The sequence below is a fragment of the Corythoichthys intestinalis genome, chromosome 7 (genome assembly GCF_030265065.1).
Source record: "Corythoichthys intestinalis isolate RoL2023-P3 chromosome 7, ASM3026506v1, whole genome shotgun sequence".
Taxonomy (NCBI): domain Eukaryota; kingdom Metazoa; phylum Chordata; class Actinopteri; order Syngnathiformes; family Syngnathidae; genus Corythoichthys; species Corythoichthys intestinalis.
The window spans coordinates 24,180,757-24,195,991 of NC_080401.1; the positions used below are offsets into that span (position 1 = coordinate 24,180,757).

Here is a 15,235-nt window from a genome sequence, read left to right on the forward strand (position 1 = left end):
TACGGTTCAAAACGTTTGCGATTGGACCCCAAACTTTTGAATGGTAGTGTACCTTTCATAATACAGCAGCAACATGGCTACATAAACCAGGGTCTTTGTGGGGTCACGGGTTTAGTTCCACATCTGTCTTCATGGACATGTTGTCCACCCATGTCGTGATGATGGCAGATGGATGTGGTCTTTCCAAATAGTCTTTTTTGAGGGATTTTGATGAGTGATGCCACTCCAGCTCCACTGTTCTTTTGGTTAGAGAACATAGAAAACGGAAGTCGCGAGCAGAAATCCAGAAGTAAAGCGGAAGTACCTCAGAAACTTGTTTATAAGAGTTAAAATGTTTGCAATCTTCATATATGTACTAGTGAAGCAAAACTAATTTTCATTTTTCCTTTTAGCATCTTGTGAGGAGGTCAAAGCAGCATATTCAAACTTAAAAATCACTGATCTTTCTCCTGCATGTTTTTTTTTTTTTTTTTTGCATTCAGGTGAACAGATTGTAAAAGACTCATTTGACTTAGCATGTCTGGCAATACAAAACATTTTGTTGAAACGTGACTAGGGGGTGTGTGTTTTGATGAAAGTAGGTCATCATGCTGTTGTTGTGCAAGGCTCTCATTACTGAACTAAATTTGGGAGACCATCTTCGTTCCAAATTAAAAAAAAAAAAAAAAAAAAAAAAAAATCCTGAGCAAAATGGGAGAGTCTACTGCTTAAATGTTTACAAAATAACCAAGTTCACACTTGATCATTTCCTTTGATTCAAATTGCGTCGTCACCTTTAAACCACTTCCCCCATGATGTCATGAGTTTCAGATTCATGTGGGTATATTGTAGATAAATTCTAAAATAAAGTTAATTTTTCCAAAACAAATTACAAACATGCTTGTAAAAAATATTGCTTATGCACAAAAACGAGAGAGAAAAAATGACAAATGTGACACAAAATATCTGAAAACCCAACACATTAATGACTGTGTTATGAAAAAACAAACAAATGTGGATGCATTAATATGTACACATCTCAAAAGTAGGTCTTTAAGTTGGCAATGGCCTTTTGGCTTTTGAGATAAGCAAAATGGACACTATTAGATCAATAAAGTCACAATGTATTCATTAATTGTGAGATTTGAACTACTATTTAACATCGCCTTGATTGTATATTATTAACAGAACACGTTCAATGGCATTGGATTTTCCTAATAAATCACGTTTGTTTGATATGTATTCGCATTCTGCACTCCGACTACAGTAAAAAGTTGTGTTTGTATGAGATGTCTGCAAATCATGACTCGATAATGCAGCACCCTCTAGTGGATGTAGAATATACTCATCTGTTCATCTATCCATCCCTGTGTACTGCTCTATGCTTTTACTGGAGCTTATCCCAGGTGACTTTGCTCTTATCAGTGTATATTGCATGACGTAATTTCTGTTTAAAAAAAAAAAAATAGACAAAAACACATGACAGCCGACCTATGTTTAAAAGGGGAATAACAGGATGAGCTACATGAAACAAAAAAACAAATGCATGTAAGAAAATAACATCATGCTCATCACAGACACTTATTATTAAATGTATTGATATGTGCACGTATGTATTATGTTAATTGAGAATTTCGGTCTGACCAATGGGAAGATATGTTTATTTAAAACATTGCATCTGTAAAGGCAAGTTCAAATCTGTGTGATTAAAAAACAGTCCCATTACTAATATCATTTAAGTAATATTAGGGTGACCAAACATCCTCTTTTGCCCGGACATGTCCACTTTTCACATTTTGTCCGGGGCGTCCGGCGGGGTTTTATAGAGTCATGAAAATGTCCGGTTTTCATTATTTTTCACGGGACCAATTTCCGTGAGTTGAAATTGAGTGACACTTTGCATAGAAAACTACGGTACTGTGGTACAAATGCTCATGTACCCAAAAGTGTAATTAAGACGAAAACACCTTCATTCTGCTTCGGATACAAATTTGCACATGTGTGAGCAGTCACAGACTAGCTTTATCATGGCGTCAATTGTCAATTCTCATTCACAAACAAACCTTCGTCATGACAGGAGCTCACATGCTATTGGTATGTAGCCTTAATAAACTTATTTTCCGGCAACTGTTGACTACTAATGTTGGAGCTTTGTACTGGTGTGATCTGTAAAATCCCGTTTGGTGCCGCATCGTTGTGCTGCCGATGATTGTAAACTTTTATAGCAGTGTTTGATTTTGCCTTGGCTACCGGCGCTTGTTAATTGGGTAGCTGTCAGTGAGCTAAGCTGTGCTAGGCATTATGGGAAAAGTAGTTTTGAACTGCTGCATTTGGAAACATGCTGGTTGAAGCATTTGTTAGGCTATTTCGGTTATTATTTGCATGCAATCTAGAACATTGAATAACAATTGAGTGGGAATAACAGTTTGTCAACGACATTTGTCGTGATAGTAATTTATGAAAATGTTTAGTTGGCACATAGCTACTGTGTTTATTGACTGGACTACATTTCCATGGGTCTGCATAATATTTTTTTTTTGGTCATTATTTAATTCCTTTTGTTTTTGTTTTATTTTGTGTTTTTAAAGGTCAATTATTTTTTAGGAATACTAAAGCCGGTTGAGTAACCTCTGAGAATTTGAATTTGTGTCTTTGGTTATGTACTATATGGCAATTTTTTTTTTTTTTTTTGGTGATAAACTGAACTTTTCTATCCAGACGGAAGAGGCACACTTTAAATATATTGAAGTGATATAGGCTTAAGTGAACTTCAATTAGAATTCAAGTATTTCGAGGCTGGGCCGAGTGTCCTCTTTTTTTTTTGAGAATCAGAATATGGTCACCCTAAGTTATATTGATCTGCACAACTGAACTCTGAAGGCTCTGAACAAATGTGACTGACATGGCAGCACACAGAAGCTGAAATCTGATTCATCATATCAACACATATTTGCAGCAGTAGACAGGTCTGGAATGTTGAGTATCCCTTAGCCCGCATGGCAATAATTTTTCATAATGATGCGTTTTTTTTTTGTTTTTTTTTTTAATGCAGCGCTGCTTGAAGGAATTATTCTAAAATGTTGCCATTTTTTGCTCATAGTTGTTCACAAAGTGGTGAAACTTGGAGCTGGAGAGTAGTTTAACTTCAACATGCAATTTTTCCTCAACGGAAAAAAAAAAAAACTCAGGTTCAGCTCAACCTAACGTGAACCAACAGAAGTTACTTATTTTATGTGTCAAGTGAGACCACATTAACACGTGGGTAGGCACATATTTGTAGGTTTAATAAAAGCCAAATAAAGTGAAGAAACAAAAAGGTGTTATTTTCAAAAAGTACATGTCCAATGTAGTTTCTTGACTCGTGACACCTTGTCCAATGCAGATTCTTGACTCTTGACAAGGTGATGATGCTGGAACTTTTGTTTGGTGGTGATCCAGTGAGATTTACAAAGATGACTGCCTGAAGAAGACATCAAAATTCCCTCAGTCCTTTATGATATGGGGCTGCATGTCAGGCAAAGGCACTGGGGAGATGGCGAAGGTTAAATCTTCAATAAATGCACATGTTTACATTAGAATTTTAGACAGCTTTCTTATCCCTTCAACTGAAAATATGTTTGTCATTTTCCAAGATGACAATGCATCATGCCACAGAGCTAAAACTGATAAAGCATTCCTTGGAGAAAGACTCATCCAGTCAATGTCATGGCCTGCAAATAGCCCAGATCTCAACCCTATTGATAACCTATGGTGGAAATTGAAAAAAAAAAAAAGGTCCACAGCCAGGCTCCGACCTGCAAGGATGATCTGGCAACTGCAATCAAAGAAGTTGGCACCAAATTGATGAAGAATACTCATCAGGTCCATGCCTCAGAGACTGCACACTGTCATAAAAGCCAGAGGTGGTGCTACTAAATACCAGAGATGTGTTTTGATTGTTATTTCTTTTTTTCTCAGGATTCCATATTTTTTCCCCTCAGAATGGAGTGATTTCATATATTTCCCTGCACTTGTTCTATAAAATAACATTTACTGACCACCACAATGTTTTTTATTCATTTCTTTTAGTGTTTCTGAATGCTAAAGAGTTGCACTTTTGAACTAATTGATTATTTTTCAAACGTTTTATCCGAGTTGGTTCTACATGATAAAATGTCTTGAGTGAGTGCTCGTCCGAGACTGGTGATTCCATACTTTTTGCTAAGGGTTGTATTGCCATTCTGTTTCATTGGGTTTTTAAAATTAAATCAATCAATCATAAATAAATAAAATAAATAAATCAAATCATTATTATTGTGTTATTATTAATTATTAATAAAGTTATTACCGCTGTCACATTTTCTGGACTTCTGGCGGTGCGAGGCCAGCCAGTTGATTTTCGTGCCAATGCAGATCCAGTAGCGCTGAAGTTGGTAAACCATAATAAGACTGTGCAAACGGAATACTCGTCGTGTTGCAGTTAGCTTGTGTTGATAAATGTTTCCACAATGAAAGCGCGATGCTCACCAGTCCATTTAACGGCATCAACTGAAAAAGAAACGAAAAAACAATGGCACTACAAAGGAACAAAACAAAATGGCATTACTGTACATGAAAAAAATGGCATTATACAGTGGGGAAAATAAGTATTTAGTCAACCACCAAGTTCTCCTTCTTGAAAAGATTAGAGAGGCTTGTAATTGTCAACATGGGTAAACCTCAATCATGAGAGACAGAATGTGGAAAAAAAACCTGAAAATCACAGTGTTTGATTTGTAAAGAATTTATTTCCAAATTAGAGTGGAAAATAAGTATTTGGTCACCTACAAACAAGCAAGATTTCTGGCTGTCAAAGAGGTCTAACTTCTTCTACGGAGGTCTAACGAGGCTCCACTCGTTACCTGTATTAATGGCACCTGTTTTAACTCATTATCGGTATAAAAGACACCTGTCCACAATCCAAGTCAGTCACACTCCCAACTCCACTATGGCCAAGACCAAAGAGCTGTCGAAGGACACCAGAGACAAAATTGTAGACCTGCACCAGGCTGGGAAGACTGAATCTGCAATAGGTAAAACGCTTGGTGTAAAGAAGTCAACTGTGGGACCAATTATTAGAAAATGGAAGACATACATACCACTGATAATCTCCCTCAATCTGGGGCCCCATGCAAGATCTCATCCCGTGGCGTCAAAATGATAACAAGAACGGTGAGCAAAAATCCCAGAACCACACGGGGGACCTAGTGAATGACCTACAGAGAGCTGGGACCACAGTAACCAAGGCTACTATCAGTAACACAATGCACCGCCAGGGACTCAAATCCTGCACTGCCAGACGTGTCGCCCTGCTGACCGTCTGCGGTTCGCTAGAGAGCATTTGGATGATCCAGAAGAGTGCTGGGGGAATGTGTTATGGTCAGATGAAACCAAAATAGAAGTTTTTGGTAGAAACACAGGTTCTCGTGTTTGGAGGAGAAAAAATACTGAATTGCATCCAAAGAACACCAGACCCGCTGTGAAGCATGGGGGTGGAAACATCATGCTTTGGGGCTGTTTTTCTGCAAAGGGACCAGGACGACTGATCTGTGTAAAGGAAAGAATGAATGGGGCCATGTATCGAGAGATTTTCAGTGAAAATCTCCTTCCATCAGCAAGGGCATTGAAGATGAGACGTGGCTGGGTCTTTCAGCATGACAATGATCCCAAACACACAGCAAGGGCAACAAAGGAGTGGCTTCATAAGAAGCATTTCAAGGTCCTGGAGTGGCCTAGCCAGTCTCCAGATCTCAACCCCAAAATCTGTGGAGGGAGTTGAAAGTCAGTGTTGCCCAACGACAGCCCCATAACATCACTGCTCTAGAGGAGATCTGCATGGAGGAATGGGCCAAAATACCAGCAACAGTGTGTGAAAAGCTTGTGCTATATAAATAAATTTGCCTTGCCTTACCTTGTGAAGAGTTACAGAAAACGTTTGGCCTCCGTTATTGCCAAAAAAGGGTACATAACAAAATATTGAGATGAACTTTTGGTATTGACCACATACTTATTTTCCACCATGATTTGCAAATACATTCTTTAAAAATGAAACAATGTGATTTTCTGTTTTTTTTTTCCACATTCTGTCTCTCATGGTTGAGGTTTACCCATGTTGACAATTACAGGCCTCTCTAATATTTTCAAGTGGGAGAACTTGCACAATTAGTGATTGACTAAATACTTATTTGTCCCACTGTATGTACTTTTCCAAAATAACTTTCTTTATTTGCCTTTTATTAAACCTACAAATGTGTCAGATCATTTTGCCTGACCAAATTCAACCTGTTACTTGACCAACTTTAGAAGAGCCTGTCTGGAAATCACCATGACAACAAAATCCACAGACACACTCAACAAAAACACAAATGTTATCAGCCAGACACACCTTTGATGACGCTCTAATTTGCTGAAGCTTCATTAGTCATCCCGTCAGGAAGATTCACACCATTCAGAAACAAATGAAATATTACGAGAACACGAACATAACATTTAATGAAAGTGCACAAATGAATAGAAGCACTGACATTTATTAACGCAGATCAGACAGTGACTTAACAGCAAACAACAAGAGTCTCTCTGAGTGAACAGTTAGAACGAATTATAAAATTCCTGTCTGGAACAGTAAAATGTTGATGCTCTGTGCTTCATAGAACTTAGAAACCAAGCGGCATCTTCAAATGGCGTTAGTGCGAGTGCATGTAAATGATGAGAGTTTATCTTGGCAAACATTTACATGACGGCGCTTGTCGGGATGGACACAAGGAATGTGAACGGAAAGGTTATCGGCTCCCTTTGGTATGTTTGGTCCAGTTTAGCAGCCCGATAGCTACTGGATACTATGAGCGTCCAAGGGTGACCAGGAAGATTGCTATGGCACGACTGACTACTTCAGTCAGAAACAAAAAGACACAATTGAAACAATCCAAACATACGGTGAGATCACACATACACGAATCGCACTGTCAGCCGGGATAAGAATATCATGTTGGCACAAAGAAACAAAAAAAAATCTTTACCCCTGATAATTGTTGATTTCTGCAATAACGATGAAACTAACATGCTTGTTTTTGGAAGGTGGGAGGAAACTGAAGAACATACAGAAAACCCACGCAGGCACAGGGAGGACATGCAAATTCCACACAGTAAGGCAGGAGTTCAGATTTGAACTACAAATCTCAGAGGCAGCCGTGCTACACAACCACGCCACCATGCAACCATTTTCATTTAGGAATCCTAAATAACAACAAAATTTTAAGTACATTTCTGTATTTGGTTTATTAGCCATTATTAGCCATTGACAGCATCGAATGATCTTGTATCATTGCAATTAACGGCGATAGAGTCATTGCCAACCCTCCCAGTCAAAATGGATTGAAGGTCTATACCTGTCAATGGCAGCTAATTAGTTGAATTACTAAATAAGATTAAAGCAGTTACAGCAGTAGGAAGGTTATTGATGTGGCTCCTTAGTTTCAGTGCTTTAAGTGGTATTATGCTAAAGTTACGGTGTGGTCAATGAAAAACAGTTCATTTTAGAGCTGATCTGTTTCATCTATCAACGTCAATGGCAGCAGCATTAGTTCAACCATTTACGATACGTACAGTCTTTTGTCTCTTTTGAAAATTTTGAAACGCATACACAAATTTTGGCGGAGGATAAAATTAAAAGGTAATTATTTCAAAATTTATACTAAAAGTGGTGAAACTTAGGCCAACGAGAAGCAGAGCAGCAGACATTCGTCATTCTGTGACTGTTATGAAATTTATAATGTAATTAAGGTATCAAATTAAGGACATGTTTTATGGTGTTTGGAACAAAGCACATAGCGGTTTGATGAAGAATTTGCTTTCATTAACCACATTGTTGAAATACTTGCAGGCCCCAAGTTAATGTGTCGATAATGAATGAAATGTAGGATTGGAGTTAAAGAAAACCCATAAGTGGAGGTGGGTCAGAAGTGAAAGAGACTCATGAGGGTTCGTGCACATAGTTTTGGCTAGCCAGCGTTTGGACTTAATCACAACAATGGCACGCTGTGCTTACGCAGATCACAATAAAATTTCAAACATTAGAAAAAACAAAATTCTTTTCCGTTTCAACCTATATAAGAACTGTACAGGGTTAATATAAAAACAATAGTTTTAAAGATTTGTTAGGACATTGTTTAAGTTAGAATTCTATAAAGAACAAAACACAAATGTTGTGTCGTTCTTGGTTACAGTTCAATGCAGTATTCCTTTTCAGAGAAGCTTTGCTGTACATCAAATCAAGACAACTGCTCCTATTGTGTCAGTAAAGACGACAAGAAGATTGTTTGGAGACTAGCATCAGCTCCTGAAACCGCTATATACTCAAATTAAAATCACTGTAATTGTGCAGTATAAGATCGGCGACAAGTCATTCAACCTTTTCGTGGCATATCATGAATGAACCAGAACTGAAAGTCTATCACCTACAGAGGTGGCAATAACATTGTCTGGATATTTTCAGGCCGGTCCAGTCTTCCAAGTTTTGTCCACCTTCTCTCTTGGGAAAAGGAACACTGCATTTGTCCTTTGCCCGATGATTTGCTCAGGCCACGACACCAGAGGACTCTAGGCTGGCGGGCCTTCCTTTGAGGATGACGGGCTTGGGGACGATGATGTGGATGAAGAGGAGGCGGAGCTCTTGAGAGAACTAAGCGTTTTGCTGAACCAAGAGTTCTTGGCCGCCTGGATCTCGTTCATCAAGACTCCTCGCTGGTGTTCCAGCTCCTGTGTGAGAGCAAGAGGAAGCAGCTGTGTCAAGTCAGGTTTGTGTACACTAGGAGTGGGAACCTCTTGTTACCTCACTATATGATACAATTTGCGATACAACGCTCACGATAACGATGATCTGACGATACAACGATTATCGATACATTGGTCAGGAAATCATTAGTATATTGTACAAACAACTAATAGAGAGAAAAACAAGCTTCTGCTGTGAATTGGAATGAGTTTATCATTAGTAGACGTCCAATCCATTTGAACTGGCAGCGAATGAACATTCGTTCAGTCGCTGCCATCCTTCCCACTTCAAACAGATTGAACGTCCGTGGCCGATAGTGGCAGCCAATGCCAGGTAAGGAAGTAATTTTGGCCCATTTAAGGTCATTTACCTGTTCATTTTCAGTTACTTTCTGTTGATTTTGGGGTATTTTAAGGGTCTCTTCCTGTTTATTTTGAGTTATAGAACAGGAAATGACCCAAATGAATAGGCAGTGACTCAAACTCAACAGAAAATGGCCAGTAAATACCCTAAAATGAACAGCAAGTGACCTGTAAATGCCCTGAAAATCGGATAGAATGACTGTGAATGCTCTGGTTTCAAATGACCGAATGTTCTCAGTCTAAATGGATTGGGCGTCGAGAACCGTCAATGCAGCCTTAGAGTTAACTGAGACACTATTATGGTGGAAAATTTTGGTTGGAATTTGTTGGTTCATTATATTTATTTTTTTAGAAATTGACACCTTTTCAAAACGATATCCCGATTCTTGGCAGGAGCATATCGAAAACCTTTTGGGATACAAAGTATCACGATATACCACCATTTCGATATTCTGTCACACCCCTAGTGTACACCCCATGAAATATTCAGTTCTTTATTAAAGGGATCCTTTATTTTTAAGACAAGTAATTCTAAAAAGATAAATGTTAGTATGAGTTATAATAATTTGATATTAAAATCCCCCTTAATGTTTTTGTTTTACTAAAGTTTGTAAAATTATTTTAAGTGATAGGTCGCCATTCTTGTTACGTCGCAGTGCGTGACGTCACTGGTCCCGTTGCCGAAATTCCAGCGTGTCACTCGTTAGCTTTCCCAACATGTCGTCAGTTCTACCCTTCCTATTTGAACCAAATCTGAAAAGTGAAGAGCAGGACAGCACTGTCGGTCGTTCACAATACAAGCTTCAGGGAAAAATGCGTGCAGCAAATACCTGATAAGACAAAAGTTGGGCAAAACTGGTGATGTGAGAGAGTCCTGTTGGGAACTCCGGTTGGGAGCGAGAGTGTATGCTGTCCGGTTTTATTAGCAGATATTCAAGGTAAGCATATTGCGTTTTCAAACTAATCCCAATATAATTATGTAGAGTGTTAGCATCCAGAGCTGTCGTGTGCTTTACATACAGTACAGGCCAAAGAGCACACCTTGTGTAATCCATGTCTTGTACATTGTAACGCGTGGTAGCTAGGATACGTGTATAAAAGTACCAAAAAGGGGAGAAGCTTCCACTATGCACATTTATTCTGTTGTGAGGCCCACGTCAGAGTCACTGTCGTCACTGTAGCGTGCCATAGTGCTTTAATTATTTAGTATGATTTGGGGAATAGCAATAGCAATTCAAATCCGTGTTTTTTACTCACTCGAAGATCCATGAATTAGACCGATCCCATGGCAAATCGCAGCCGTCGATTCCACAAAATAGGCTGTTTCGAAAAGCCGCTGTGGGACCGACGAATCAAAAAAAAATGGCCAGATCCGAAACCAATATTGCAGACGTGGTGGGACCGTCGAATCCAGAAAATAGACGGATCCCTTACTTGACTGAGGATCCGGGAAAAATGTTCGGGCGCCAGTTGGAACGCGTGGTGGGTAGGGTACGTGCATACAGGGACCAAAAAGGGGGAAAAGCTACCACTTATGCACATTTATTCACTAAAAAATAATAATTCCACCTTGACCACTCACTTCACTCCCCTTGTTTCCATTTGACTGGAAATTGCATCCAAAAGCAGCACATCGTGGCATTTTACTTCGCGAGTTTAGGCAGCAATAAGCAATTGTTTAACATGCTACACATTTGAAATGATACCAATTACGTGATCACTGCGAGCCCGCAAACCATGGCGCCAACTAACGGTCAAAATATGAACTAAATATTGTAAAATATTGCCATTAATTTTACATTTTATGTGTTTCTAACAACATATTTTAGTACAGGAGAACAATTGTGGTTTATTAGAGCCTACATATATTTAAGTTAGAGGATCACTTTAAGAAATGTTCACATATCAATGTCTGATCTTGTTTTTCTTTATCGCTGGAAAAGAAAGTGATTCAAGCAACAAAAATGCATATTCAAACTGAGGAAAAAATTAGGACACCCTACCAGATAATAGCTGGTGTTACCCCCTTTGGCTGAAATAACTTTAGTGAGACCCTTTTTGTAGCCATCTACCAGTCTTTGACATCGGTCTGAAGAAAGTTTGCCCCATTCCTCAACGCAGAATACTTTTAGCTCTGAGACGTTTGAGGGGTTTCTTGCATGTATATCCTGTTTCAAGCCACTTCATCTCAATGGGATTAAGATCTGGGCTTTGACTCGGCCATTCCAGGGCTCTCCATTTCTTCCTTTTCATCCAGTCCTTAGTGGATTTACTGGTATGTTTTGAGTCATTGTCATGTTGCAGGGTCCAGTTTCGCTTCAGTTTTTATTTTTTTTCACAGATGATCTCACATGTTCCTCAAGCACACTCTGATACACGATAGAATTCATGGTGTATTCTATGATGGTGAGCTGGCCAAGTCCCGCTGAAGCAAAGCATCCCCAAACCATGACACGTCCACCTCTATGCTTGACAGCTGGTATGAGGTTCTTTTCCTGGAATGCTGTATTGGGTTTAGGCCAAACATGTCCTCTGTTCTGGTGTCCAAATAATTTAATTTTAGATTAATCTGTCCAAGGAACATTATTCCAGAAGTCCTGATATTTGTCTACATTCACTGTGGCAAACTTCAGTCTGGCCTTCATGTTCTTCTTGGAGAGCAAAGGTATCCTCCTTGCACACCTCCCATGAAGGTAAGTCTCTTTCTGATAGGAGAGGCATACACTTTCACATCAACAGTAGCAAGAGCCTGCTGTAGGTCCCGTTAAGATAATTTAAGGGCTTTTGGAGACTTCTTTTAGCATCTTGCGGTCTGCTCTCGAGGTGAACTTGCTTGGACGGCCAGACCTGGGAATGTTGGCAGTTGTTTTGAACGTCCTCCACTTATAGACTATTTTCCAGACAGTGCAATTGCTAATTTTATATCCTATTGAGATCTTTTGAAATCCCTTAACAGACTCATAAGCATCTACAATCTTCTTTCTGAAAGCCTCAGACAGCTCGAATGTGCTCAGAATGTGAGGTTTAAATAAGGCAAGCCTCCTTCAAAACACTGGGTAATGATGTTCTAATCATGTGCACCTGATGTGATACCCCCTGTGTGTGATTTTAGCCATTTTAAGTGGGATTGAATGTAGGGGTGTCCTAATTTATTCCTCAACAGAAATTGCATTTATTTAAAATTTATATACATCTATAACATTATACAGAAAGTTATATATATAAAAAACAAACTTTTTACAGTTTTAATTGTTTAGTTCTATTGCTTGAATCTCTCAAGATTGTTAAAATTGATATTAAATATCCATATGACCAAATATATTAGAAAACACACAGGCTTCCATAGGGTGTCCTAATTTTTTCACATGACTGTATAGCCTTAATGCAATGTGCAAGTGGATGTTGTGCATGCACACAAAAACCTCATTCCTGACGTCTTCTAGAGAGCGTGTTGGCGGCTGAAGCTACCAGCCTGGGCTTTTAGCTCAGTAGTCAACACGCTCGGCTCCCACACTGACAGCACGCATTTGCGCCCCAGTCCAACAGGAAGAGTTAGATCCCCACCATCAAGACCGGTTACACTAATGCTCACCTGAATGCGACACTTTGCCTCCACTAGCTGCAATTTGGTCTGCGCCAGCTCCAGTTCCATCTGCCTGAGCTGCTCCTTCAGTCCGTCTTTTTCCTCGTCCGGCGGTTCGGATGTGGCATTGTCGCGGCCCGGAGATGACACTTGGAGGGACCCCAGGGTGCTGAACAGGTCTCTGCAGTGCTCACAACCTGTTACTTTACTCTGCAGAGAAACACATTCACAGGCATACTTGCATGTAAATTGTCTATGAAATCTGACTGTCTCATTACTCTCACATTACGTTTATTACCATGCCATGCTTATGTTTATTAAGCATTCCAATTATATTTGCTCACGGATAAGAAGCAAACTGAATTAAAGTGGGTTTGCCCAAGGTTAGTGATTCTTCTTTGTATGAATTGTATTGGGATTGCACCTCAGTCCAATTTAATACACTATCTAATTGCCTCATGAATTAAAAGGAATTTTACCTTAACAATGTCCAGCTCCTCCTTTGATGCTGCCTGCTGCTTTTCCAACCTTGTGCTAAGCTGGGAACAGATCTGAAACACAGAATGATTTAGATAACAGCTATGATTTTAGGATGGTTTGAAGTGTTGTACTGTGATCACGCTATAAATAATTGCAATGTGTTGTAGGTTTAAGCTGATTTAAGTGACAAGATCTGACCTGTTTGTACTCGGCTATGATGGCTGTGGTTTTCTTAATTTCCAACTCGGCTTTCTCCAACTCCCTCCGGAACACTTCCTTAAGCTGAGATGGTCAACATATGTTTAGAAAAAAAACAAAAACAAAACAAAATTAAAATAATGGTAGAGTAAAACACTGGGAATAACAATCGATCTCTGCACCAACCACAACAGAATCATATTTCATCATCTCTTTTGACATTATCACTGGGAGTTATACTGTATACACACTGTATATAAAGTAATTAAAGTGCACTGTACCTTCTCATGTAATTAGTTGCATTAAAAGTTCTTCCTATGTGATGCATTCAAACAAGACTGTTTAAAAAGACGATTATTAGGTATGAATTTGGTGTTACAGTTTTCAGTCGAGTTTTGTTTCAGGGGCACATTCAAACACAAGAACACTGCAATCACTTTCAGGAGAAAGAATGTAGACCAGAACTTAAAGTGTCAAGTACTGTAAAGTCAAAGGAGGCAATGCAAAGGCTCCTTTTAAAGTGAGCACTTAGATTATTCACATCTTTCCTCACCTTGCCATTTTGGGTACAAAGGAGTGTTTTGTAACAGCTATATAGCCAAGGCATGTACTTGACATTAGAAAAACCTCATAGCATAGCATATCATCGAAAGAAACTTGCCACTGATGATGTATATAGACCCCAATCACGTGACGTCACAACTCCGCCCCCCTGACTGGTGCCGCCATATTGTCCGTCAGCTCATCGTGTTTACATATTACCGCTACGTACATTCGTCCTATTACAGCGTGTTTTTCTGCTTGTCTAAGGAATCACCGCCTAGTAAACGAACCCATAAATCTTCCTGACAATCGTTAACATTGAATAATCAAAATGGTGAAGGCATGTGTGGAGGTTGGTTGCAGTAAAGAGTAAGAGAAGATAAACGGTCATTTTAGTAGTTGCTGTGTGCCCATTGTTAAAAGGGCAAATCTCTAAAGCAGCATGGTTCGTTTATCTCGGTCCATGATGCGTTTGTGTCGATAGCTGTCAGACAGCGGCGAAAACATCAATATGATGCCAACACGATCACAGACATCATCAGACGGAGAATACGAAGCTCGTCGCCATGGTCGCGAAGCAAGAAGGTGAGCGCAACAAAAGGTGTTGTGCCGAAAAATAGCCGCCTTGCGTGAAATGTCCCCCCTGACGGGAGCGCCCACACGGAAACGACTTTCTTGTACCGTGAATATGTATTATTTTACTCTGCTTGAACTAATAAATGTCATACCTGTGTGATTGTCATTGGGATATGGTCGTGAAAACCTGTAGACTAATACATTTCTGTTTAAAGGTGGTTATGTGGCCCAGTCCACGATTTGTTACTAAAATACAGTACTAATATTTTGTGTAATTTAATTATTCAAAACTGATCTTACATTCGTAAATCCATTACTGTAATGCGTCCATGAAAACATTTGATGTTTTCCCGTCAATAAAGCGTTATAAATGAGCGCTCCCGTGAGGGGGGACATTTCATGCGGGGCAACTATTTTTCGGCACACACCGGCCCGTTGTCGATCAAGTTTCATTTTACAATCGTGACAACGGTGACGCTCTGCTGACCAAATGTCGGTTTATATTCGGGCCGGTGCCGATTTTGGGTACCCGACTCCTCATCGTGACATAAACTGGAGTACGATTGGAAATTTTGTGGTCTCAGGACGAGCTCTGACACACGGGACGGGACCGGACGGGAGGAAAAATCGGTTTGGGCATCAAATATGGATCTGGCGGCTGGATCGACCGAAGCTTTTCCAAATAACGGCTTTTATGCAACTCATCCAATGAGTTTACAGCGTCTG

General features: G+C 39.5%; 1 protein-coding gene across 2 annotated transcripts in view; it reads right to left on the reverse strand.

The window, feature by feature from the left end:
- Positions 1–6,508: 6,508 nt before the first annotated feature.
- Positions 6,509–15,235, reverse strand: part of rabgap1l (RAB GTPase activating protein 1-like) — a 164,483-nt gene continuing 155,756 nt past the window's right edge. For both annotated transcript variants that reach the window (XM_057840616.1, XM_057840617.1), the window contains 4 exons: positions 13,391–13,474; positions 13,192–13,263; positions 12,722–12,922; positions 6,509–8,751 (listed from right to left, as the gene is read on the reverse strand). In XM_057840616.1, coding sequence (XP_057696599.1) covers positions 8,593–8,751; positions 12,722–12,922; positions 13,192–13,263; positions 13,391–13,474 — 516 coding nt within the window. In that variant the 3' untranslated portion in view covers positions 6,509–8,592. The remainder of the gene's footprint in view (positions 8,752–12,721; positions 12,923–13,191; positions 13,264–13,390; positions 13,475–15,235) is intronic.